This window comes from Lutra lutra, chromosome 3 (assembly GCF_902655055.1).
Source record: "Lutra lutra chromosome 3, mLutLut1.2, whole genome shotgun sequence".
Classification (NCBI taxonomy): domain Eukaryota; kingdom Metazoa; phylum Chordata; class Mammalia; order Carnivora; family Mustelidae; genus Lutra; species Lutra lutra.
This window is the reverse complement of record NC_062280.1, coordinates 68474768-68499211: the sequence shown is the minus strand read 5'-3', so window position 1 is coordinate 68499211 and position 24444 is coordinate 68474768. Positions and strand designations below refer to the sequence as shown.

General features: G+C 37.1%; 1 protein-coding gene across 6 annotated transcripts in view; it reads left to right on the top strand.

Annotated features, from left to right (window-relative positions):
- The window catches only part of METTL8 (methyltransferase 8, methylcytidine), an 85232-nt gene that overhangs the window by 37351 nt on the left and 23437 nt on the right, over nucleotides 1-24444 (top strand). For all 6 annotated transcript variants that reach the window (XM_047722142.1, XM_047722148.1, XM_047722143.1 and 3 more), the window contains 2 exons: nucleotides 1875-2029; nucleotides 22330-22421. In XM_047722142.1, the coding sequence (XP_047578098.1) occupies nucleotides 1875-2029; nucleotides 22330-22421 (247 nt within the window). The remainder of the gene's footprint in view (nucleotides 1-1874; nucleotides 2030-22329; nucleotides 22422-24444) is intronic.

The following is a 24444-nucleotide window of genomic DNA, read 5'->3' as shown; positions in this document are numbered from 1 at the left end:
AGTCAATTAGAAAAACAGCAGCCTATCAAGATTCTTGATCATTTCTAGTGAGAGAAACTCATATCTTCTTTTCCCCTTTCTCTTCTCTATATAGATAAATATAGATAAGTATCACATGATTTTTTGAAGATCAAAATTTCATTTTGATTTGGCTTTTCTGGGTGGAAAACGTTTACCTCATTTTACACTTTTGAGCATGAATTGTCTCTCTTTCTAGGTATAATCAGTTTCTACTCTTAAGCATACAGATTTTATGAATAATATTCAGTGCAGAAAGAGCTCTAAAAAAAATTGTGCAGGTAGGGTTTTGTTATAGTCTTATGTAGAGCACAGGCAGGAGATAAGAACAAAGGCACATCAGAGGAAATGTAATGGTGGGCAGAGCATTTCATCTCATTTGCCTCCACCAAAGAGCTTGCATTTAGCAGAGAAAGAGAAACAAAACAAACAGGAGATCTGCACTAACTATTGAGTGTTTCGTTTCTTATCACTGCTAGTTACATTTGAATGGAACCATTACGCTCTTTTTGGTGTATAACTAAGCCCTTTTTTTCCTCCAAAAGGAAAATCTTGAATTTTGTGTTTGAAAACACAATGAGATGTTTTTGACATTCTGCAGTTCATTTTGGAAATCACCATCTTAAAACCCATTGCCTTTCAGTAAGTTGGTAAAGGACGTACAATACTTGTCATTTTTACACAAAATAGTCCCTTAGATAGTCTCTAGTGTGTATAAGATATACACACCTTTTAGCATCTGTTTTTACCAGGCAGTTTACAGCATTAGGCTCAATGTTGTGATGAACAACTGAATGGGGATGAAATGCTGAGCACTCTTACAATGGATTTTTATTAAAAAAAAAAAAAAAAAAGTAAGCTCTTCACAGCTTCTTTTTGATACTTTTCCATAAAGATTGTAAGCCAGCATATTTGTCAGTACGTAATTAAGGCAACATTCTCTTTAAATGTTCAAGTTCTTCCAAAAATGGGGATGGACTTGACGAACCAACTGATGATTCTCCTCTTGAGCTAGGATTGTATATTTTTTTGTACAGGGAAATCTGTTTTTACAAATGTATTACTAACTATTCTTACAAATATATGTCTACAGGGTTGTTAGAATTAAGAATCACTGGGAGTAGGGGTGCCTGGGTGGCTCAGTCATTAAGCGTTGGCCTTTGGCTCAGGTCATGATCCCAGGGTCCTGGGATGGAGCCCCACCTCGGGCTCCCTGCTCAGCAGGAAGCCTGCTTCTCCCTCTTGCTCTCCCCTGGTTTGTGTTCCCTCTGTCGATATCTCTCTCTGTCAAATAAATAAATAAAATCTTAAAAAAAAAATTGCTGGGATCATATTTTCAGTATTTACTTATTATTTGACTAAATTTCATACTATTCAGCTCAGCTCAGAGAAGGAGATTTAATAGGTTTGTTTTCTTATTCTGCTACTACTGTACTTGGGTTTTTGGTCTAGTGGTTATAAAATATTCCCAAGATATATGTTCCCTTAGGATCCCCAAGCCAAAATAATAAAATCACTTAAATTAAACTTTTAATACACAAAATTCAGATTCTAGGCTGACATGCTTTGGCCGTGTGCTAAAAATTAAATGAACAAATACCAAACAAAGCAAAGCTGGCCAAGGCTGTGACTTTTGAAGAATGTCAGCCAATGGTATACACTCTAAATATTCTTTTTCCTTCTCTTGGCCTGAAAATACTTTAGGACAGAAGCTATCATGCCCACTTTTCATTTAAAAATGTTTAGTTTTCATGTCTTTTCTCGGGTTGTAAATCTTTTGGACCAGTTTTTGTCTATTAGATAAATAATACCGTGTATAATGCATACTGACTAATTAATCGTTTGTAACTTCCCAGGTGCTGATTACGATGAATGTGATTTGGAGAAATTCTGTTTCCTGTCTAAGGATAAAAAAGGTGCCACATAGATACCAAAGTGGTAATCACCCAGTGGTCCCTCTGGGATCAAGGATTTTAACTGATCCAGCCAAAGTTTTTGAACACAACATGTGGTGAGTTATCTTTTGACATCTGATGTTATAGATAGATAGAAAGATAGATAGATAGATGATAGATAGATAAAACATTGGTATATTTTCTTTCTTTTTTTTTTTTTTTTTAAGATTTTATTTATTGATTTTACCGAGAGAGAGTGAGAGAAAGATAGAAAGCCCGAGTGTGGGGGCGCCTGGGTGGCTCAGTGGGTTAAGGCCTCTGCCTTCGGCTCAGGTCATGATCCCAGGGTCCTGGGATCGAGCCCCACATTGGGCTCTCTGCTCGGTGGGGAGCCTGCTTCCTCCTGTCTCTCTGCCTGCCTTTCTGCCTGCTTGTGATCTCTGTCTGTCAAATAAATAAATAAAATCTTAAAAAAAAAAAAAAAGAAAGCCCGAGTGTGGGAAGGAGCAAAGGGAGGAGAAGCAGACTCCTTGCTGAGCAGGAAGCTTGATGTGGGGCTCGATCCCAGGGTCCTGGGATCAAGACCTGAGCCATACACAGATTCTTAACCTATTGAGCCTCCTGGGCTCCCCAGCAGTGGTGTATTTTCACGTAGAGCCAAGAAAAGATTTTTAAAGTTGATCAGTGTTGTTGAGGTCTGAAAGGCAGGGTAACTGATCCTAACTTAGCTGTTGCCAATTCTGAATTTCTTTGCAAATAGAATTGATAAAGTGACACTTCCCAAGTGCTTTCCACAGCTTTGGGGTTCTTGCAGACCCTCCCTGCTCACAGCTGGTCCTGATTTGCCAGAATATTGTGGGAAGCGAGGCTGTTTTCTAGGTAGAGCCCTCCTCCTGCCCTGCAGGCCCTTCCACCTTTTACAAGTACTTGTCCATCAGCAAATGTGTATTCTGTACCTACGCACCTGCCCTTACTGAGACCAAGGGAAACACACTGGTTTGACCCTCCTCTATGCTTTCAGGAAATCTGTCCTCTATTTGGAAAGGTAGACAATTATAGGAAAAATTGATAATTAGCAATACATGGCAGCAAATTGTAAGGGACCAATGTGTTCTTATAAGGCATATACAGTGTTTATCTTATAAGAACAACTCCAGGGCGCCTGGGTGGCTCAGTGGGTTAAAGCCTCTACCTTCGGCTGAGGTCATGGTCCCAGTGTCCTGGGATTGAGCCCCACATCGGGCTCTCTGCTCAGCAGGGAACCTGCCTCCTCGCTCTCTCTCTGCGTGCCTCTCTGCCTTTGTGATCTCTATCTGTCAAATAAATAAATAAAATCTTTAAAAAAAAAAAAAAAAAAGAACAACTCAAGCTGTGCAAAAACACTTCTGTTTTGACATAGGAAGATTTCTTTTTTTTTCTTTTTTCAGTTTCCATTTTATTGACATATAATTGATATGTAAAGAAAGACTTCTTTAAGTGGAGAAATTGAGATCAGGATAATTTATTCTGTCTCCAGTACATAGTACAGTGCCTGACACATAAATATTTGTGAAGTAATGACTTGGATAGTTAAGGCTGGAATAAGGGCATTCTTGGTGGGTAGAAATTCATAAAACATAGAGATAAAGAAGTATGAGGCATATGCAGAAGATCGTGAACAGGATATCGCCTAAAATAAAGACTGTCCTAGGAGATTTATAAATGATAAAGTGTTGGAATGATATAGGCCAGGTATGGGGGTTGGGGGGGTAAGTTTGCATGAATTTTTGAATTCACAGCTGAAATGGGAGACATTACAGAAGCCCCTGAAGAGACATGACATTATACATGGGCTATTAAGTACTGTGTATGTATTTGGTTAACATTATGCTAACTAGACAGATCAACAGGTAGAACTAGAAGCAGGAAAGTGCCAATGAGAGAGATTTGGAAGGAAGAATAAGTAGAGCTTGGTGCTTTTGTAGAATAAAGGAAAACAAAATATTTGGCTATAAAGTTTTGATCCTTGGTGATTAATAGAAACTTATTAATTAGTCCCACATTATACGATATGTTGCCACTAGCCAGAGGTGGTTATTGAGCACTTGAAACCTGAGTAGTCTCAATTGAGATATGATGTAACATTTTGAAGACTTAGCACCATCTTCTTGGAAACCTCTGTATCATGAGAGCCAAGTGGAAGAAGAAGCAAATGTGCAGGCTGAACTGTAAAAGAAGAAAGGTGAGGCAGAGGTTCGAGTAAACCACTAGCTTGTGCACCCATGGAAGCCACAGGAGCAGAAATAAGGAAAGCCAAAGCCAGGGACACTGGTACAAATTGTTGAACTGCATATCTACTTTCTAGAACATCCATCACCATCTGATCTCAAGGACCATCTTTGAGAGACCTATCTTGCTTATACCAAAACATACTCTTCTGGTCTTTTGCCCTGGACCAGTGACTTTCAAGACTAATTCTGTTTTTATTTGTGGCTGACTATAACACATGTACAATAAATCATCTCTTCTGTCTTAGCTAAAGGGAAAAAAACAGTACAAAAAGAAAAGGTAAAATATATCATTAACATTTTTTATACTGACTTGCGTGTTGATATTATTTTGGAAATATTGAATTAAAATACGTTATTAAAATTTCATTTCTTCTAGTATTTTTAAACATGGATACTTGAAAATCTTAAATTACATCTGTGGCTGACATTGTACTTTCTTGGACAGTTCCTGAATTAAACTACTTTGCCTGCCATCACTAATATGGACAGTTAACAGTAGGTTGTGAGATCATTGCTAGGCAATTAAACCTCCACAGGAACTTCTGGTCCTAGACAAGCTATTCGTCTACCAGTTTTTTATTCTTCATTAGAGTCTAGTGAGTTAGCTGTCTGTGTTCTCTTTTTCTATCTGCTACCACCGACTCTTTTGTTTAAGGTTCCTGCCTACCCATTTAAGTTCTGTTTTGTCATAGGCTCTCAGGGAAGCAAGGGTCCTCTGGGTCAATGCCCCTCAAGCACTGTGGGCTAGCTTTGGGATGCTGCACAAGAGTCCCTTGGGCTAGAGGTATGGCCTAGGAATTCGTAATTTGAAAAAGCTCTTTTAGTAGTTCTGTTGAGCAGCCAGGTTTAGGACTCTTTAATTCAGTCCAGTGGTTTTCAAACTTTTCTTTAGCAGTAGAATTTTTTTTCCAAGTGAAGTCCTAACATGGAATCCCAATATTGTGGATTGGGATCTTAATGAAGCACGTATAGAGGCCCGGGGCATCAACAGCTCCACCTCCCATATCTCCCCTCACCCCCTCAGTGTAGCAGCTTCAAGGATTTTTGGGTTCTGTTGATCAAAGTTTGAAAAACCTTGATCTAGTCTCAATAGCTATCCTCTGCCACAACATACCCCCTTAAAGGGTATACAGCCTGTGCCAGGATACTTGTAGTGGACCCTCTCTAGAAGCAGATTCATACCGTAATAATAAAATAATTTCCTCCAAATGAAGAGGAGAGTATTTGCCTCCTATCATCTCCTTAGGTACCTATTGTTTTGTTGTTTTAGTTTTTGTTTTTTAGGGGCCTCGGGGGTTTTGTTTGTTTTTCTTTAAAGTGAATATTTGTAAGTTAAACTGAAAAACAGAAGACTGGTTGACTTTCCCCTTCCTTCAAGTCCAGAGTTCTGTCCAAAAGTTCTGACCCTTATTTTCTCCTTTGTATTTAAGAGTAATGTTTCCTCTCTTGCTGAATTTTGATTTTAAAAAGGTGTTTCTAGAAAACTACTGTACCTGTCAGTTTTCTCTCAGAGATGTAGAATTGCCTACAACTTATTTTTCCGTTTAGCCTCTAGTTTAGTTAGTACTATTTATATATGACCCTCTTTTTAATAAAAAATGTTTTTTAGGAAAAAATTAAGATACCCATTTTTTATTCAGTTTCTAATATCTTGAAAAAGAGTTGCCCTCAAGATTCTGTATATTTGTGTTACTAGTATTTACATCTCCCTATAGTCTTATTTTTTAATAATTGAGCAAAGTGAATTTCACATAGCATAAAAGTAACTTTTAAAGTGAACAGTTCAGTGGCATTATTTACATTCATGATTTTATGCAACTAGCACCTCTGTCTTGTTCCAAAATATTTCCGTCAATCCCACGTAAAGTCCTTTACCCATTAAGTGGTTTATCTTCATACTCCCTTTCCCCAGCCCCTGGCAATCACCAGTCTGTGTTCTAGCTCCATGGATTCACCTCTTCTGGATATTTCATATAAAAGGGATCATACAATATGTGATCTTTTGTGTGTGGCTTCTTCACTTAGCATAATGTCTTGGAGGTTCATCCACATTGTAGCATGTGTCACTACTTCATTTCTTTTTATGACTGAATAATATCCCATTGTATGTATATACCACAACTGGTTTATCCATTCATCCACTGATGAACATTTGGGCTATTTCCACATTTTGGCTCTTGTGAATAGAGCTGCTGTGAACATGCATGTTCATGTACTTGTTTGAGTCCTTGTTTTCAGTTCTTTGAGGTATATACCCGGAAGTGGAATTTCAGGGTCATATGATAAATCTGTGATAACTTTTTGAGGGATTGCCAAGCTGTTTTCCACAGTGACCGAAACATTCTATATTCTGCTTTAAGTCTTTTGATTATATTTAGCAAAGTTTTTAATTTGGGGGGGTGTGGGGTGGGCAGGGTTCTAACTATATCGAGCAAATTCCAGTTACTTGGAAAAATCATTCCTTATTTCACACTGTTCTTGGTTTAAGTGTTTAGTAATTTTTCAGAAGATCTCTGAAATTTATAAGGAAGTAATAAACACATATAATTGTATGATCAAATCAGCTAGGCCAGTGCCTTTCAAGCTTTTTACCATGATCCACAGTAAGAAGTACAGTTTATATAATGGACCAGTACATGTACACATAACATATGCACATATATGAAACAGGAACAAAAGCTTCTTTTATGGTTTTACCATGTGAGACATTCACTAATAGTTTCCATTTGTTCTTTTCTACTCTATTTCTGTTTTTTTTTCTCATTTTAAGAATTGGTTAGATTAATGAAATTGACTTCATGACTTACTAAAAGGATCATGACCTTTAGTTTAAAAAATATTGAGCTAAACCATTCTCTATAGATCCAAGATAGGACCTGTATGCTGCAACATAACCTCCTATTATATAATCCATTTAAATAATAGTTTGCAGAATTCCAATAGAGTTTAGTTATCAAGATATCTTTCTTATTATATGGTCTGAATTTTCCTTATATATGTTATCTGATTCCTCTTACCTTGCTTCATACATAGTTCTTGAATACAGTTAATAAGTAATTTTTTTATCTGTCTCTGTTATAATGTTTGTCATGAGTAGTAGTCTGGATGTTGAGAGCACAGACTGACTGGTTGTCTGACTAGTTGGGAAGTTAATCTGTCCCTTGGTTTCTACATCTTTCTTTTTATTTATTTATTTTTTGAAAGATTTATTTTATTTATCAGAGAGAGCACAAAACTGGAGGAGGGGCAGGCAGAGAGAGAAGCAGACTCCTTGCTGAGCAAGGAACCCGATGCAGGACTTGATCCCAGGAGCCTGGGATCATGACCTGAGCCGATGGCAGATGCTCAACCAACTGAGCCACCCAGGTGTCCTGGTTTCTACATCTTTAAAATGGGATAATAATAGTATTATCTACCTCAAAGGGTTACTGTAATGATTAAATTAATATATGTAATATAAAATATATGCACATAGTAAATAAGCAACATATAAGAATTAGTTATCATATATTATCATTTTCCAACATGTACTTAAGTTACTTATTATGTATCTGTTTTATTGTCATTATTGGATTGTATAATCCTTCAGAGTCTTCTTAGTTTATATCTGTTTCATAGCTACATTCCCTATATAATACCCACCCAATAAGTATATTTGAATGAGTGAATGAATATTTACTAGAAGTGTACAGCTAGACCAAGAGTTAATATAATGGCTAATGGCTATTATATAATGGCTAATGAAGCTAATGGCTTCAGAATCCAAATAATGTGAATGTAGATCCTGACTCTATCCCTTTCCAGCTATGTGAACTTGAGCAAGTTCCTTCATGGGTATTATGAGTATTAAAGGCAATAAATGTTTAGGACTCTTAGTCGTAGTAAGTGTTCACTGAAATAAGTGTTCTTGTTATTATTAGATAGAGAATTGAAATATATACCAATGAATAAAGAAACAGTATAGAGTATGCAAGGTCACACAGTGAAGGAGGTGAAGAACATAGGAATGAGCTTTAGAACAGGAAAAGATTTCTGAAATGAGGTTGTAAGAAAAGTCAGTAAAACTTCATAGAGTGTGGGATTTAACCTGGACTCTGAAGGATGAGGAGTATTTGAATAGTGAAGACTGTTCTAGACAAGTGGTAGCATGAGCATTTGAGAATACATGAGGTATATTCCAAAGCAAGCACATGGACCAGCCCAATTGAAAGAGAGGTTTCTTATTTGGAAAGTGGATGAGTGATGTGACAAAAGAACTATTTTAGGAAAACTAATCAGTCTCTGTTGTTCAGGATACTTAGAATTAACCATAATTGAACATGAAGTGGTATCTTTTATCTCCAGCTTGTTTTGTGTATTTATTTATTTATTTGTTTGTTTGTTTTTTAATTTATTTGACAGACAGATCACAAGTAGGCAGAGAGGCAGGCAGAGAGAGAGACAGGAGGAGGAGGCAGGCTCCCTGCCGAGCAGAGAGCCCTATGTGGGACTCGATCCCAGGACCCTGAGATCATGACCTGAGCCGAAGGCATAGGCTTTAACCACTGAGCCACCCAGGCGCCCCTTGTTTTGTGTATTGACATATACCCATCACTAGGTTAAATTCTATGGAGGACTTAAGAGAGGAAATGATTACTGCTCCAAAGGAACTCCAGCTCATTTCACTAAGAAACCTGAATCCTCCAGATATGGAAGATGGGGTGAATCTGAAAGACAAAGTGTTCCTTCTCCAAGAAAAGTAATGAGAAGTAGTAAAAACAAACAAGAACTATACCAACAGCAACCACAAAAGTCCATAAACATGGAAAATTACTATCAAGGCAAAAAATTGTAGATTCATGTGTGGCTCAAAGTGGCTCCTCTACCCTCATCTTCATCTCTCAGAGCAGTACCAGGAAAAGGGGGTCAGCCGACTTATCATTACTAATACTCATTAGCAGCCTAGGCAAAGGTTGAGAAAGAACCTGTTGGGAGCCATGAACCCTTGAAAATAAATGGCTTGCCTGTGGTAGCAGAATTTAAGGTCTCAGCAGAGCAAGAAAAGTCCTGAGGTTCCCCATTTTCTAAGGTTCATTGCTGAATTGAGAGAACTATCTCAAGCCTAAGGAATAGGAATAGGACACATCTTAACTAGGTAAGTGAAACCAAACATAGGACTTAATGAATCTCTTTTTTTTTTTTTTTTAAGATTTTATTTATTTGACACAGAGAGAAAGATCACAAGTAGGCAGAGAGGCAGACGGGGGGGAGGGGGCGGTGAGGGAGTCAGGCTCCCTGCTGAGCAGAGACTCCCGATGTGGGGCTCAATCCCAGGACCCTGAGACCATGACCAGAGCTGAAGGCAGAGGCTTAACCCTCTGAGCCACCCAGGCATCCCCAACTTAAATGAATCTTTTAAAAAAGGGGAGAGAGAGAAAGGAAGGAAAGAAGGGAAGTGGGAACAGGAAAAGAGCAGATTCAGACCTTTATAAAGGTTGTCCACTACCCTGTGGAATCTTCCCTTCTCTTCCACCCTCAGATTATAGGAGAGCAGAGGGGCGCCTGGGTTGCTCTGTTAGTTACGTGTCTGATGTCGGGTCAGGTCAAGATCTCAGAGCCCTGGGATGAGCCTGCGCGGGGCTCCCACTCAATGAGAAGTCTGTTTGTTCCTCTGCCCCTCCCATCTCTTATGCTCTCTCTCTCTCTCAAATAAATAAAATTTTTCAAAAAAAAAAAAAGAATATAGGAAAGTGAAGAAAATACATAATACTGAGCCTTCAAATTAGAGTTTACGCTGAAAGATAAACAGGTCTCTGAGAAAGGTTGAGTGTCAAGAAAATTTATCCGCAGAAAAACAAAAGGAAAGAAGGAAGGAGGGAGAAAGAACATAGCATGTATTATAGATTAGTTTGCATTTTCCAATATTTTGTATAGAGGGAATCACAATTTGTATTCTCTTTTTTCCTCTGGCCTCTTTCACTAAGTGTGATTATTTTGAGATTTATTCATGTTGTTGCATGTATCAATAACTTGCTCATTTTTATTGTTAATATAAAACTCTTGAGAATATCTAAAAAGCTCTCAAAATTCAGTAAACCAACGGCCCAGTAAAAATAGGCAAAGTATTTGAACAGACGTCACCAAAGAAGATACACAGGTAATAAGCACATGAAAGGATGATCAACATCATTAGTCATGAGGGAAGTGCAAATTAAAGTCATAATGAAATACTACTACAAACTTATTTAGAATAGCTAAGATGCAAAATACTGTACTGACTGTTGGAGAGGATGTAGAAGAACTGGAACTTTCATACGCTACTGATGGGAATGTAAAATGGTATAACCATGTTGGAAAACAGCTTGGCAGTTTCTTAAAAAAATTAAACATAAGCATGTAATATGATTCAGCCATTCCGTTCCTGGATATTTACCCAAGAGAAAAGAAAGCATATGTCCATACAAATATTTATACATGATTATTTATAGCAACTTTATTTTTTATTTTATTTTATTTTTTTAAGATTTTATTTATTTATTTGACAGAGAGATCACAAGCAGGCAGAGAGGCAGGCAGAGAGAGAGGAGGAAGCAGGCTCCCTTCTGAGCAGAGAGCCTGATGCGGGGCTCGATCCCAGGACTCCGAGATCATGACCTGAGCCGAAGGCAGCAGCTTAACCCACTGAGCCACCCAGGCGCCCCGCAACTTTATTTTTAATAGCCAAATTTGGAAACAACCCAAATGCCCATGAACAAGTAAATGGACTATCTATATTAGGGAATACTACTCAGTAATACAAAGAAGTGAGCTATTGATAAATACAACAATATGGATGAATTTAAAAATATGCTGAGTGAAAGAAATTAAAAATAAATAAGATAAAATTTTTAAAATAAATTAAAAATAAATATTTAAAATTTAAATAATTAAATTAATAATTAAATTAAATTAAATAAATATTTAAAAAAATATTTAAAATAAATTTAAAATAAATTAAAAATTGCTTAAGCGGCTACCTTCGGCTCAGGTCATGATCCCAGCGTCCTGGGATCGAGTCCCACATCCGGCTCCTTGCTTGGCAGGAAGCCTGCTTCTCCCTCTGCCTCTACCTGCCACTCTGTCTGCCTGTGCTCGCTCTTGCTTCTATGTCAAATAAATAAATAAAATCTTAAAAAAAAAAAAGAAAGGGGAGACTGGAGGGTGCCTGGGTGGCTCAGTCGTTAAACGTCTGCCTTTGGCTCAGGTCATGATCCCAGGGTCCTGGGATTGAGCCCCACATAGGGCTCCCTCCCTGCTTCTTCCTCTCCCTCTGCCTGCTCCTCTGCCTGCTTGTACTCTCTCTCTCTCTGTCAAATAAATAAATAAAATCTTAAAAAAAAAAAGGGGGGGACTAGAAAGGAGGAATTATAAATGTGTACACAGAAAGTTTTGAGGGTAATGGATATATTCATTATTTTGATTGTGATGATGGTTTCATGAGTGTCTACATATGTCAAAACTTACCAAATTGTGTACTTTAAATATGTCCAGTTTACTGTATGTCATTTATACCTCAATAAAACCATGAAAAATATGGTTACATGCATACATTTGAAAATAATGTACAGTTAATAAGAGAGATCCGTGTATATTGATATCAAGAGATGGCCATGACATATCATTAAACCAAAAGAGCAAGTTGCAGCAAACTGTCTTTAGTATGTCTTATTTTTAAAGAATTCTTGTACATGTGCTACATGTGTATACAAATCTTTGTTTTCATACACATGGAGAAAAGTTTGGAAATGTCCACATCATCTTGATAAGTGTTTATCTTAGGAATGGGCAAGAGCATGAGAGAAAGTAGGGATTAAACTTTATATTTTATATGCATTAGTAGTGTTTGAATTTTTTTTTAAAGAATGCCCTCCATGTACCTTTTCTCAACTCACTGTCTACCTGATAAATTCTTTATTCTTTAATAACTGATTACAACTCCTCATCTCATTAACAGTTTTGAGTTCTACTCTACCAAATCTTCTTCATCTTAATGTCTCCAATTCACAGCTCAGTGCCTGAAAGATACAGGTTCTCAATAAATGTTTAATGAGGGAAATGGGTATTGGTTTCTTCTGGCAGCTATGATCTCTATTCCATTATATACAGAAATGGGAAGCCATTGTTTCTTTCTGTGTGTCCTTTATAAGTCATTCATTCCTAAGTAAGAAACTGATATACTAACAAAAATAATCAATGGAAATATTTATTATAGCTGAAAAGGGAAGTGGATAGCCAGGAGTCATTAGTATAAGTTAGGGTCGATAGTAGAAAAGATTTAATTGAAATTAAATTATTAGCTGATATACCTATAATAACTGTATTTCATCCATTTGAGACTCACATTTGTTTCACAATTAACATATCTGAAATCATGATACATCTTAAAATTGTAATTGGAGTGTTTTTTCCTTTCTTACTGTTACAGAAAATAATGGTATCTTAGATTTGAATAGGATAATTATAATTTCAAAGCACTTAATTATATACCATTTTGAGAATTATTGTTTTACTAATACAAAAATTGAGAGACACAAAATGATTTTTCACGACCATATATCAGAGTTAACATATAGAATATTTGTTACATTGTTAGAAAAGCATTTAAGTTTTTTGCTATGTGGATAAATGGACAGTAGACGTAGAAAGTTGATCCAGAAGGAAGCACATTAAACATATGCAGAAATAGACAACAGTAAAATGAGTACAAATTAAACAATAAGGTACCTTTTATATCTATCAAAATAATATAAAAAAAGAAAAAGAGAGGGAGGGCCTGGGTGGCTCAGTCAGTTAAACATCCAACTAATATTCTCTCTTCCCCCTCCCTCTACTGCTCCCCTGTTCTCTTTCTCCTTCTCTCTAAATAGAAAGATAAAAGAAGAAGAAAGAAATTTCAAATAACACTCAATACTGATTAGCATTGTAAATTAATATAACCGGGTTATCTTTATATTTTTTATTTGTCTCATTTGTTCTGTTATTTTCTCTACTAGCTTTTTAGCTATACATCTTTACATTATTTTTACATGTTATTCTAGAAAAATATTTTCAAAATTGTGGTCTCAGAACCCTTTCACTCAAATCTTTGAGGATCTGAAAAAACTTTTATCTAAATTGTATTTATTGATTTTTCCCATATTAGAAATTAAAACTGAGATGTTAAAAATATTTAATTCATTGTAAACCAACAATTATCCATTACATCTCATGTAAATTATATATTTTAATGAAAATATCTGTTTCCCCAAAAGAATGGCATTGTTTTTTCGGGTTTTTTTTTTTTTTTTAAGTTTTTATTTATCAAAAGAGAGGAAGAAAGAGCACAAGCAGGGTGAACAACAGGCAGAGAGCCAGCGAGAATCGGGCTCCCCGCTGAGCAGGGAGCCCGGGGCAAGGCTCAGTCCCTGGACTCTGGGATCATGATCTGAGCTGAAGGCAGGTCCTTAAAAACTGAACCGCCCAGGTGCCCCATAGTGCCATTGTTTGAAATAATTGCAAGTCTCTTTAATGTCTGAGGTTTTTTTTTTTTTTTTAAGATTTTATTTATTTGAGAGAGGGAGAGAGAGTGAGTGAGAGAGCACAGTGTGGGCAAGGGGCAGACAGAGAGGGAGAAGTAGGCTCTCTCCTTCTCGGGCTCTGATGTGGGGCTTGGATCCCAGGACGCCGCAATAATGGACCTGAGCCAAAGGCAGCCACCTAACTGAGCCACCCAGGTGCCCCATCTTTGATGTCTGGCTTAATGGAAAAGTTAGATTCAAATATCTGTTTCTTCCTTCCATCTGTTGTGATATGTTATTTAGATTGAATTATGTGAAGAAAATTTGGCCAAACACAGATATGCGCTAGTAAAGGAGTTTTGTTGTTGTTGTTTGTTTTTTGTTTTAAGATTTTATTTATTTATTTGATAGAGATCACAAGTAGGTGGGGGAGGGGGAAGAAGGCAGAGGCTTAACCCACTGAGCCACTGAGGTGCCCTTAGTAAAGGAGTTGTTGTTTTTTTTTAAAGATTTTATTCATTTATTTGACAGAGAGAGATCACAAGCAGGCAGAGAGGCAGGCAGAGAGACAGGAGGAAGCAGGCTCCCCACTGAGCAGAGAGCCCGATGCGGGACTCGATTCCAGGACTCCAAGATCATGACCCGAGCCAAAGGCAGAGGCCCAACCCACTGAGCCACCCAGGCGCCCAGTAAAGGAGTTTTTTAATAGCATTTTAAGATAATAGTAGGTATATTTCCTGATATTACACTACATCTCAGCAGCAGTAGTTTCTTAGTTGCAATATGGAATATGAAATCATATCAATTATATTTCATTTATGTATCTTATACTTTGATTGGATATTTTACCTCTGCATCATTTAAAAATGTTCATTTTGCATGGATAATTTGGAAAAGTTTGATTCCCTCTTTTATGTAAGTCTTTTGAATGTTGACACATTTTATTTACAGTATTTAAAAATTATTTTTGTAATATTACCACTTTTCTCATCAGGAAAATCTCTTAAGTATTGGGAAGCTGTCAATTCATGGTGGTGGGCATAACTTTTCAAAATTCTAATTTTTGCTTTAAAACACAAAATTTAACTTTGGCAGCAAAAATTGTCATTTATTTTCCTTAAAGTGTAGGCTCATTTCATTTACTTTTTTTTTTTTTTTTTTTCTTTTTGAGAGAGAGAGGGACAAGAGGGGCAGAGTGAGAGGGAGACAAAGAATCTTAAGCAGGCTCCATACCCAGTGCCGAACCTGATGCAGGAGTTAATCCCACGACTCTGAGATCATTAACTGAGCCAAAATCAAGAGTTGGACACCTAACCCCCTGAGCTACCAGGCACCCCTCATTTTGCTTACTTTTGAGATATACCAGATACCCAAATCTGAATAGCTATAGTTTGTCAACAGTTGCTCTTTCCTATTTTCTATTTCCTCTTTCCTATTTCCTCTATTCCTATAGTATGGCATATCTGGGGTCTTAACTGAATAGTGGAGGTGTTCAGAGAGGCTTCTCCACTCTGGATTAGCCAGAATTCCAGTATCTCCCAGTACTGCACTGCCTATGTCCAGTCAGTTCTCTTTTTGCTACCTTCACTCCCAGAATCCTCTCTGTCCATCAGGACCTGTAGATTCTGTCTTGTTGGTAAATAGCCAGTGCTAGTTAAGCATTAGGAGAACTCTCCTGCAGACTTTAGGAGCCTGCCTCTCTGTCCAGTCCCCTTTTCTTCAGTATTCTAATGCATAAAGTTTCACACCTCAGGAACTCTGAACCCTGATCTCTGCCTTCTCAATTCACAAAAGTGCTATTCAGTAAGACAGCCACTCTTTGCTTGGGCTCTACCTCTGCCGTGTAGTCTAGAACATGATCCTGACAGAAAACCAGGAGGAATGTGGTGACTGACCTTTTGTGTTTCTCTTCTTTAAAGGATAATAGTCCTGCACTGTCTGAAGTGTAATCCAGCGTCTAGAAACAATTCCTTCGCATATTGTTTCGTTTTATCATTGTTTTTGATAGCACGGTAAACCCATACTCTGTCATGGCCAAAATTATAAGTCCTGTTCAGCAGTTCTAAGTCATAATTATGAAGATTTTATAGCTATATAGAAAGATGTTGGTGTATATGTGTATACACACATACAGGAAAGGAACTTGAAAAATTAAGGACTGTTAATCTGTTAGGATATTTAAATGAAAGGTAAAACTTTTTGTCTTTAAATTTTTCCATTATTATTGTAATTGTAACTATGTAATAAATATGGTTTTGCTATGGAATTAAGGATTATTGAAATAATTTTAAGCTGAAACTAATAACCTCCACTTCTTTCTTTTACGTAAATTATATTTTTTAAAGATTTTTTTTAAAATTTTTAAAAAGATTTTACTTATGTATTTGATGGTAAGAGAAAGAGCACAAGCAGGGGAACAGCAGGCAGAAAGAGAGGGAGAAGCAGGCTTCCTCCTGAGCAGGGAACCCCATGCCAGGCTTGATCTCAGGACTCTGGGATCATGACCTTAGCCGAAGGCAGATGCTTAACTGACTGAGCCACCCGGGTGCCCCAAAGATTTATTTTTTAGAGAGGAAGAGAGAGAGAACATGAGTGAGGGGCAAAAGGAGAGGGAGAGAGAGTCAAGCACATTCCATCTGAGCAAAAAGCCTGATTCAGGGCTCAATCTCATTACCCTGAGATTACAACCTGAGCCGAAACCAGCCAACCAACTGCGCCACCCAGTCATCCCCAAGAATATTTTATTTTTAATTCACGAGTGACCTGAAATTTGTTAAGTTTGTCTTTAACTTTTGTTTTATAGTGATACTCATATATACACAGTAGATGACAGAAAAACATTCTATCCACATAGCTTGCACTGGGCACTTTAGTCTATATGTGATTATTAAAAATTACAATAGTAAGTGGTACATTTTGGCAGAATTTTTGGTAGGTATGATCCTCCAAAATGGTAATACCCAAGCCAAACAATTGGGGTGTGTGTGTGTTTTAACTTTTCCAAACTAAACCAGATGCACAATTATTTAGACTGTTACTGCAATCAACCGTGAAAGCAAGGAATCATCATTGAGTTTTATTTTACATATACAAGGAATAGGAAATATATATGCACATTCACAAGCTGAGGTCATAAGACTGACAACTACTGCAAAACGTAAGACAAATTCTATCAGCCATGTTATAAAAATTTCTTACTCAAAAATCCTATCTTTTATTTTTGAGATTTCTTTTTCTCAAATTCACGTTTTCAGAAAAAATATTAAGTATATTTTGAATTTTCTGCTCAATTTTCCTTTTTTTTTTTTTAAGAAAACATATTTTCTTTTTTATTGTAAGTATTGCTGGATTTTCTGTTAAGAAGGATGACGTAAGGGTGCCTGGGTGGCTCAGTTGGTTAAGCCACTGCCTTCGGCTCAGGTCATGATCCTGGAGTGCTGAGATCAAGTCCCACATTGGGCTCCCAGCTCTTCGGGGAGTCTGCTTCTCCCTCTGACCTTCTCCCCTCTCATGCTCTCTCTCACTCACACGCGCTCTCTCTCTAAAATAAATTTAAAATTTTAAGATTTTATTTATTTATTTGACAGACAGAGATCACAAGTAGGCAGAGAGGCAGGCAGAGAGAGAGAGAGGAGGAAGCAGGCTCCCTGCTAAGCAGAGATCCCGATTCAGGGCTCGATCTCAGGACCCTGGGATCATGACCTGAGCCGAAGACAGAGGCTTTAACCCACTGAGCCACCCAAGTGCCCCAGAAAAGAAGTAAAATCTTAAAAAAAAAAAAAAAAGATGACATAAAAATTTTATTGACCATTGTTATATATCCTAAACATATAGTTTTTTTGTAACTATGTATATTTTTAAGTTACCTCTAGTTGAGGGGTTCTTGGGTGACTCAGTTGATGAAGCATCTGACTCTTGATTTGGCTTAGGTCATGATCTCAGGGTTGTGAAATCAAGCCCTGCATTGGGCTCCACTCTGGTAAAGCCTGCTTAAGATTCTCTCCCTCTCCCCCTGCCCCCTCCCCACCCACCAAAAAAAATTACCTCTGATTGAAACAGCTTTATAATATTAAGGAAATTTTAAGACTATTACATTTTAATTCCACTATTCTAACGTACTTGTTTTTATTTCACCCAATGTCTCTATAATTTTATTTAGTTGTGATTATAATACATATACAATTTTGGGATCTGCTGTTTTAACCTCATAAACACTTTTCCATGTTGCCACATAAACTTCCTATTATCATTTTAAGTATCTGCATAATATTCTTTTAAGTTACCATAATTTTTTCATTACCCTATCACTGAGATTGCTTCCAAATTTTTGCTATTATATTTGGTATTCTAGCAAATATCATTTTACAGGTACTTTTCTATACAGAAATTCTCTGTTCTTTTGAGTTACTTCATTACAATAATTTCCCAGAAGCACAACTCATAGGTCAAACAGTATGAACCATTTTTTTCATTTGGCAGTAATGGCAATAAATACGTGATTATTTCTGTTGGTTATTTGTCTCTGTGCTTAAATTCTATTGAAATTGTATTTATTACTTATAAACCCGAATGATTCTTACTGCTGTCTGTTGGGTTTTTGTATATGTGAATCAGACTCTTCTAATATAAAGAAATGCCATAAAGCAGCAGGTCTGAAGGAAGTCCCCATAAATACAGTAGGAACGTTTTATAGGTTTCTGTGGGGATTCTGTAACTATACAGTGGAAAATCTGTTCTTCAGGGGCTTAGGGTATAATATTCCCCTCACTTAGCAGTTAAGAAAATGAAGTAATATAAAGAACAGTGTAAGGAAGTTACAGCAATTTAAGAAATAACTAAATCTATTAAATACTCGGGAAGAAGCAAGTTAAACTAACAGTTTAAAACAAATGCTTAAAGCTAAAGACCATATATACCCTTATTGTCTCAAAGCTTGATTTTTTTTTTTTTACAGGGAAATGGATTGTTCTGTTTTCTTTCTTACATGCTGTAGAAATTTATAGATGAGAAACTTGTACCCAGCCTTAGAAATCTTATTTTTTAAATAAACTACTTGTTGCCTTTAATACCATAACTATCATTTAATAATACTCTATGTATTCATATATATAAAGTATAAAATATAATTGCCAGCTCCAAGTTACATATGTGATTGCTCACATATCTTAAAATAAGTCAAAACAAAAATCTGTGTGTATGTGTTTTTTTAAGAGTTTATTTACTTTTTTTTTTTTTAAAGATTTTACTTATTTATTTGACAGAGATCACAAGTAGACAGAGAGGCAGGTAGAGAGAGAGGAGGAAGCAGGCTCCCCGCTGAGCAGAGAGCCCGATATGGGGCTCGATTCTGGGACCCTGAGATCATGACCTGAGCCGAAGGCAGAGGTTTAACCCACTGAGCCACCCAAGCACCCCAAGAGTTTATTTGAGAGAGAGAGGACATGAGCAGAGGCAAGGAGGGACAGAGGGAGAAGCAGACTCCCCACTGAACAGGGAACCTGATAGAAACAGGGCTCGATCCCAGGACCCTGAGATCATGACCTGAGCCGAAGGCAGAGCCTTTAACCCACTGAGCCACCCAGGCGCCCCAATTTTGATCCTTCTTAAAAGGAAGCAGTTTCTCACCTTTTGGTGGCGTATTTATAGCCAGGCCACTGGAATACACCCTCTTATATCCTGGTTGCATAAACATGACTTAAAATAGTACGAAGCTTATCATCATTCCACCCAGAGCAACTCCTTATTCTGTGTTAGTTATCCTCCACCACCACCACCACCACCACACACACACACACACACACACACACACACACACACACACACTTTCCTTGAAATCCAGTTTAAGACCTTAGAATTATTCTTGACTCTATTCTTCTTTCTCTCTCCCTTCAGCTAGTTAACCTCCAGGTCCAGATACAATTTTTGTCACAGTGGCTCCCCCCTCTATTCTGCCTTTCTGTTTGCCGTCGCCACCATCTTAGTCCTGGGACTCATTACTCCTAGACCACTGCAGTAGGCTTCTCATTGGTTTCCCTTCCACCAGTCCCTCCCCACTTCATTTTATCTCATACATTACTAAACTGTTCACACTTAAGATCCTTTGAAATCTAACCATTACCCAGCTGTCAGCTTCCTAATGAAACATACAAATTGCCCACCTCCTTTCTCCCTAAGGTGAGGTCAAACTTACCTCCCTCTCAAGCCTTCCTGTCTGCCCCAAGCTAACATTAATTGGCTATGTTTGCATACATTAGACGCTAATCAAGTAGGCTATATTGTATTGTCATTTACATATTATAATTGATAATATTAGTGGATTATCATTACATTGTTACTTTGCCTGCATCAGGATCATATAAAACCCATTATGGCCAGGGATTAAGTCTTAAATCTCTCACGATCCCCCACTGTCTTAGTAGACAGTAATAGACAGTAATAGACAGTAATAGAATGTCAAGTAATGGTCAAGAAGATAGACTTTAAAGTGAAACAAACCTGGGTTTGAATTCTGGTTCTGTCACTTAAAGCTATATGACCTTGAGTAAGTTACTAAATTTCTGTTTCCTGTTATGAAAATGAGCATGATTATAACCCCCTCATAGGGTTTTTGAAAGGATTAAGTAAGACATATATGTGTGTAATATGGTAAGCTCAATGCCTAGCAACAAAATAAATAATAGTAGTAATTATCATTATAACAATTATGATCATCCTAAGTGCTCAATTAATGTTTTTTAGCCACCATTATGATGCATGTCAAGAATTTGGTATATCACCCTTTTTTCATCAGTGAGATAGCTACAAATATATGAAGATAACAATGGGAGAGATTTTTCTTACAATTATCAATAGGATATGTGGAGCTTGAATTTTGGATATGTGGTTTCTTTGTTGTTTAGAAAAATAGTTTATTCCAGGAAATTACATCATTCATTTATAACCTTACCTATTGCAAAAAAGGAAATACAAATTTTGTAAAAACAAACCCCAAAAAACCCCACCTTTTTTGTATAAAGATGTTGCTTTAAAACATTTTAGCAGCAGAAAATAATATCTTCTCGCATAGGAAGTATAAATTCTGAAACTGAAAATACTTATAGAAAGTGCCAGATCTTGGAAAGTTGACCTTCTTATATACTATATCAACTATTCTATCAGTTAAATGTTAAAGAATCCATTTACAGAAATTAAGACGACCAGTAAGAAAAATCTAAAGTTACTTAAAAAACTGAGGATACCAAAAAAATAATCCAGTCAATAAGTGGGCAGAAGACATGAGCAGACACTTCTCCAAAGACATACAAATGGCTTACAGACACATGAAAAAATGTTCAGCATCACTAGCCATCAGGGAAATACAAATCAAAACCACAATGAGATACCACCTTACACCAGTTAGAATGGCAAAAATGAACAAGACAGGAAACAACAAATGTTGGCAAGGATGTGGAGAAAGGGGAACCCTCTTACATTGTTGGAGGAAATGCAAGCTATACTGCCACTCTGGAAAACAGTATGGAAAGACATTAAAAATAGAGATACCCCAATTTAAAAAAAAAATCAACAACAATAACAAAAGAGCTACCCTACAACCCAGCAATTGCACTACTAGGGATTTATCCCAAAGATACAGATGTAGTGAAAAGAAGGGGCACATGCACCCCAATGTTCATAGCAGCAATGTCCATAATAGCCAAACCGTGAAAGGAGCTGAGATGTCCTTCAACAGATGAAATGAATAAAGATGATGTGGTTCATATATACAATGGAATATTACTCAGCCATCAAAAAAGACGAATACCCACCATTTGCAGCATCATGGATGGAACTGGAAGGGATTATGCTAAGTGAAGTAAGTCAAGCAGAGAAGGACAATTACATATGGTTTCACTCATATGTGGAACATATGGAATAGCACAGAGAACAATAGGGGAAGGGAGGGAAAACTGGGAAGAAATCAGAGAAGGACACAAACCATGAAAGACCCTGGATTCCAGGAAACAAACTGAGGGTTTCAGAGGGAAAGGGATGGGGGAATGGGGTTACCGGGTGATGGGTATTAAAAAGGGCACGTGTTGTAATGAGCACTAGGCGTTATATGAATCATTGAACACTCCATCAAAAACTAATGATGTACTATATGTTGGCTAACTGAACATAATAAAAAAATGAGAGTAAGTACAAAATAATTTTAAACTTTCATCTCTATGATAGTGAAGTATTAGAATATAAGTATTATAAAAGGAGATTTTAAAACTATTAAAAAGAATGATGTATTCATAAACGAACAAAAAGGCAAATAAATATAGCCTTAGAGTAAAATACAGCAAACCATACTAGCACCCAAATAATCACACACCATAGTGCTCCTGGGACATGGCTTCAGCAATCATTTCCAAAAGGTTGTTGGGCTTGTAACCCAGTCACATTTTAACAGAAGATCTGTAGGAGTTCTAGGGTTGTACCAGCACTATCAGAAGAAACATCTGACACAAAATATATTCATTCAACATGGAATTAGTCTGTATCATTTGCCTTTGATTATTCTAGAAAGAAAGATGTATCCCTTGTCACGCTTTTTTTTGCCTTCAGTTATGAAGCAGGTTTTACAACCTTTTCATTTTTTGGTAGGGATCACATGCAGTGGTCCGAAGAAGAAGAAGCAGCAGCTGGGAAAAAAGTAGAGGAAAACTCAGCTGTGCGAGTCCTTCTGGAAGAACAAGGTAGGCAACTACGTGTTGTAGCTCCTGGAGCTTGGTTCTTCTGTTCGGCCTTCCAATGATTCAGTTCACACATTCTCTTCCTAATTGTGTCATTACTTTGGAGTATTCTTTGCTTCTACCTATGCCAGTCCACTTGATCCATTTGGGAGAATTCCATTATTCTAGTGTAATGGGACCAAAGTTAGTGAAATAAGTTACAGATGACTCTTGAGTTGCTTTTTTGGTAATCATGGTATTACCTTTTTTTGGGAGATACACACAAGGAAATTCTAAAAATTTCCTCTTGCTGTACATCTTTTAGTCTGCTGTTGTGCGTTGTACTGGCAAGGAGTGTTTAACAAATTCAGAAACTTAGAGCAAAAATGGCAAAGTCATATCAAAATGTTGTGGCCCTTTAGGATAAACCTCAAGTTTCATAAGGATTCAAAGTACTTTTCTTAAAGGCCTTTTGATACTCCGGGTTTAACTGAGGTAAGACCTTGCCAACCTTCAAAGCTGGCTTCTGAAGAAATGGGCTAATGCTACTATCACACACATACACACACAAAAACAAGCTTTGGTAAAGATGTAGAGAAATGAACCCTTTGGCACTGCGGACTTGGTAAACTTGTAAAATGATGCAACCTCTATGGAAAACAGTATGGAAGTGCCTCAGAAAATTAAAAATGGATCTAGTAATCCCACCTCTAGATATAGAGCCAAAAGGATTGAAAACAGGGTCTTTTTTTTTTTAATAGAGTTATTTATTTATTTATTTATTTATTTGACAGACAGAGATTACAAGTAGGCAGAGAGGCAGTCAGAGAGAGGAGGAAGCAGGCTCCCTGCTGAGCAGAGAGCCCGATGTGGGGCTCGATCCCAGGACCCTGGGATCATGACCTGAGCCGAAGGCAGAGGCTTTAACCCACTGAGCCACCCAGGTGCCCCTGAAAACAGGGTCTTAAAGATGTATTCACACACATGTTCATAGCAACACTAGTTACAATAGGCAAAAGGTAGAAGCAACCCAGATATCCTTTCACAGATAAATGGATAAACAAAATATGGTGTATATGCACAATGGAGTATTAGCCTTGAAGAGGAAGAAAATCCTGTCATATTCCACAACATGGATGAACCTTGAGAATATTATGCTAAATGAAATAAGCCAGTCACAAACAAGGCAAAAAACTATACAATTCTACTTCTATGAGGTATCTAAAGTAGTCAAATTCATAGAAACAGAAAGTAGAATGGTGGTTACCAGGGGCTGTGGGGAGGAGGAAACACAGTTGTTGTTTAACAGAGAGAGAGTTTCAGATTTGCAAGATGAAAAAGTTCTGGACATCTGTTTCACAACAAAGTGAATATACTTAACACTTACTGGACTGTACACTAAAAAATGGTTAAGATGGCAAATTTTATGTTATGTGTTTTTTACCACATTTTTTCTTTTAAAGCATGCTAAAAAAAATTTGGTCTTTGTCCTTCTTACTGCCATAGCTAGGAATCCAGGTACACTTTGACCAACATGTACACTCTTGAGATAAGCTTTTCTACCTTGTTTCTCTTAAAATGATTTCTTCCTTAAAACAGATTGGTTCTTTTTTCTTTAAAAAAAGAAAAGAAAGATTACTGAAGTACCAAACACAGAGAAATTTTCACAACTCGTAAATGAATTGTCACAAAACTCAATAAGTTTTCCCAACATCCACATCAAGAAACAGAATATTACTATTAACCCAGAAACTTCCTCATTTTCTGTCCCAACAACAGTACTTCCCCCAACCCCTCTGACCCCACGAAGAGCAAGTATTATTCTGGCTTCTAATACCCTATGTTAGTTTTACCAGAACAGCTTGGTTCTGGTCATCATCATTTCTTCATCACTCTTGTAGCAATATCAGTCTACCTACTAGATAGAGCGAGTGTCCAAAAACAATGGCCAGGAGCCAAATCCAGCCGACTGCCTGTTTTTATAAAGCTTCTTTGGAACACAGACATACTCATTTGTGTACATATTGTCTGTGGCTGCTTTTAAGCT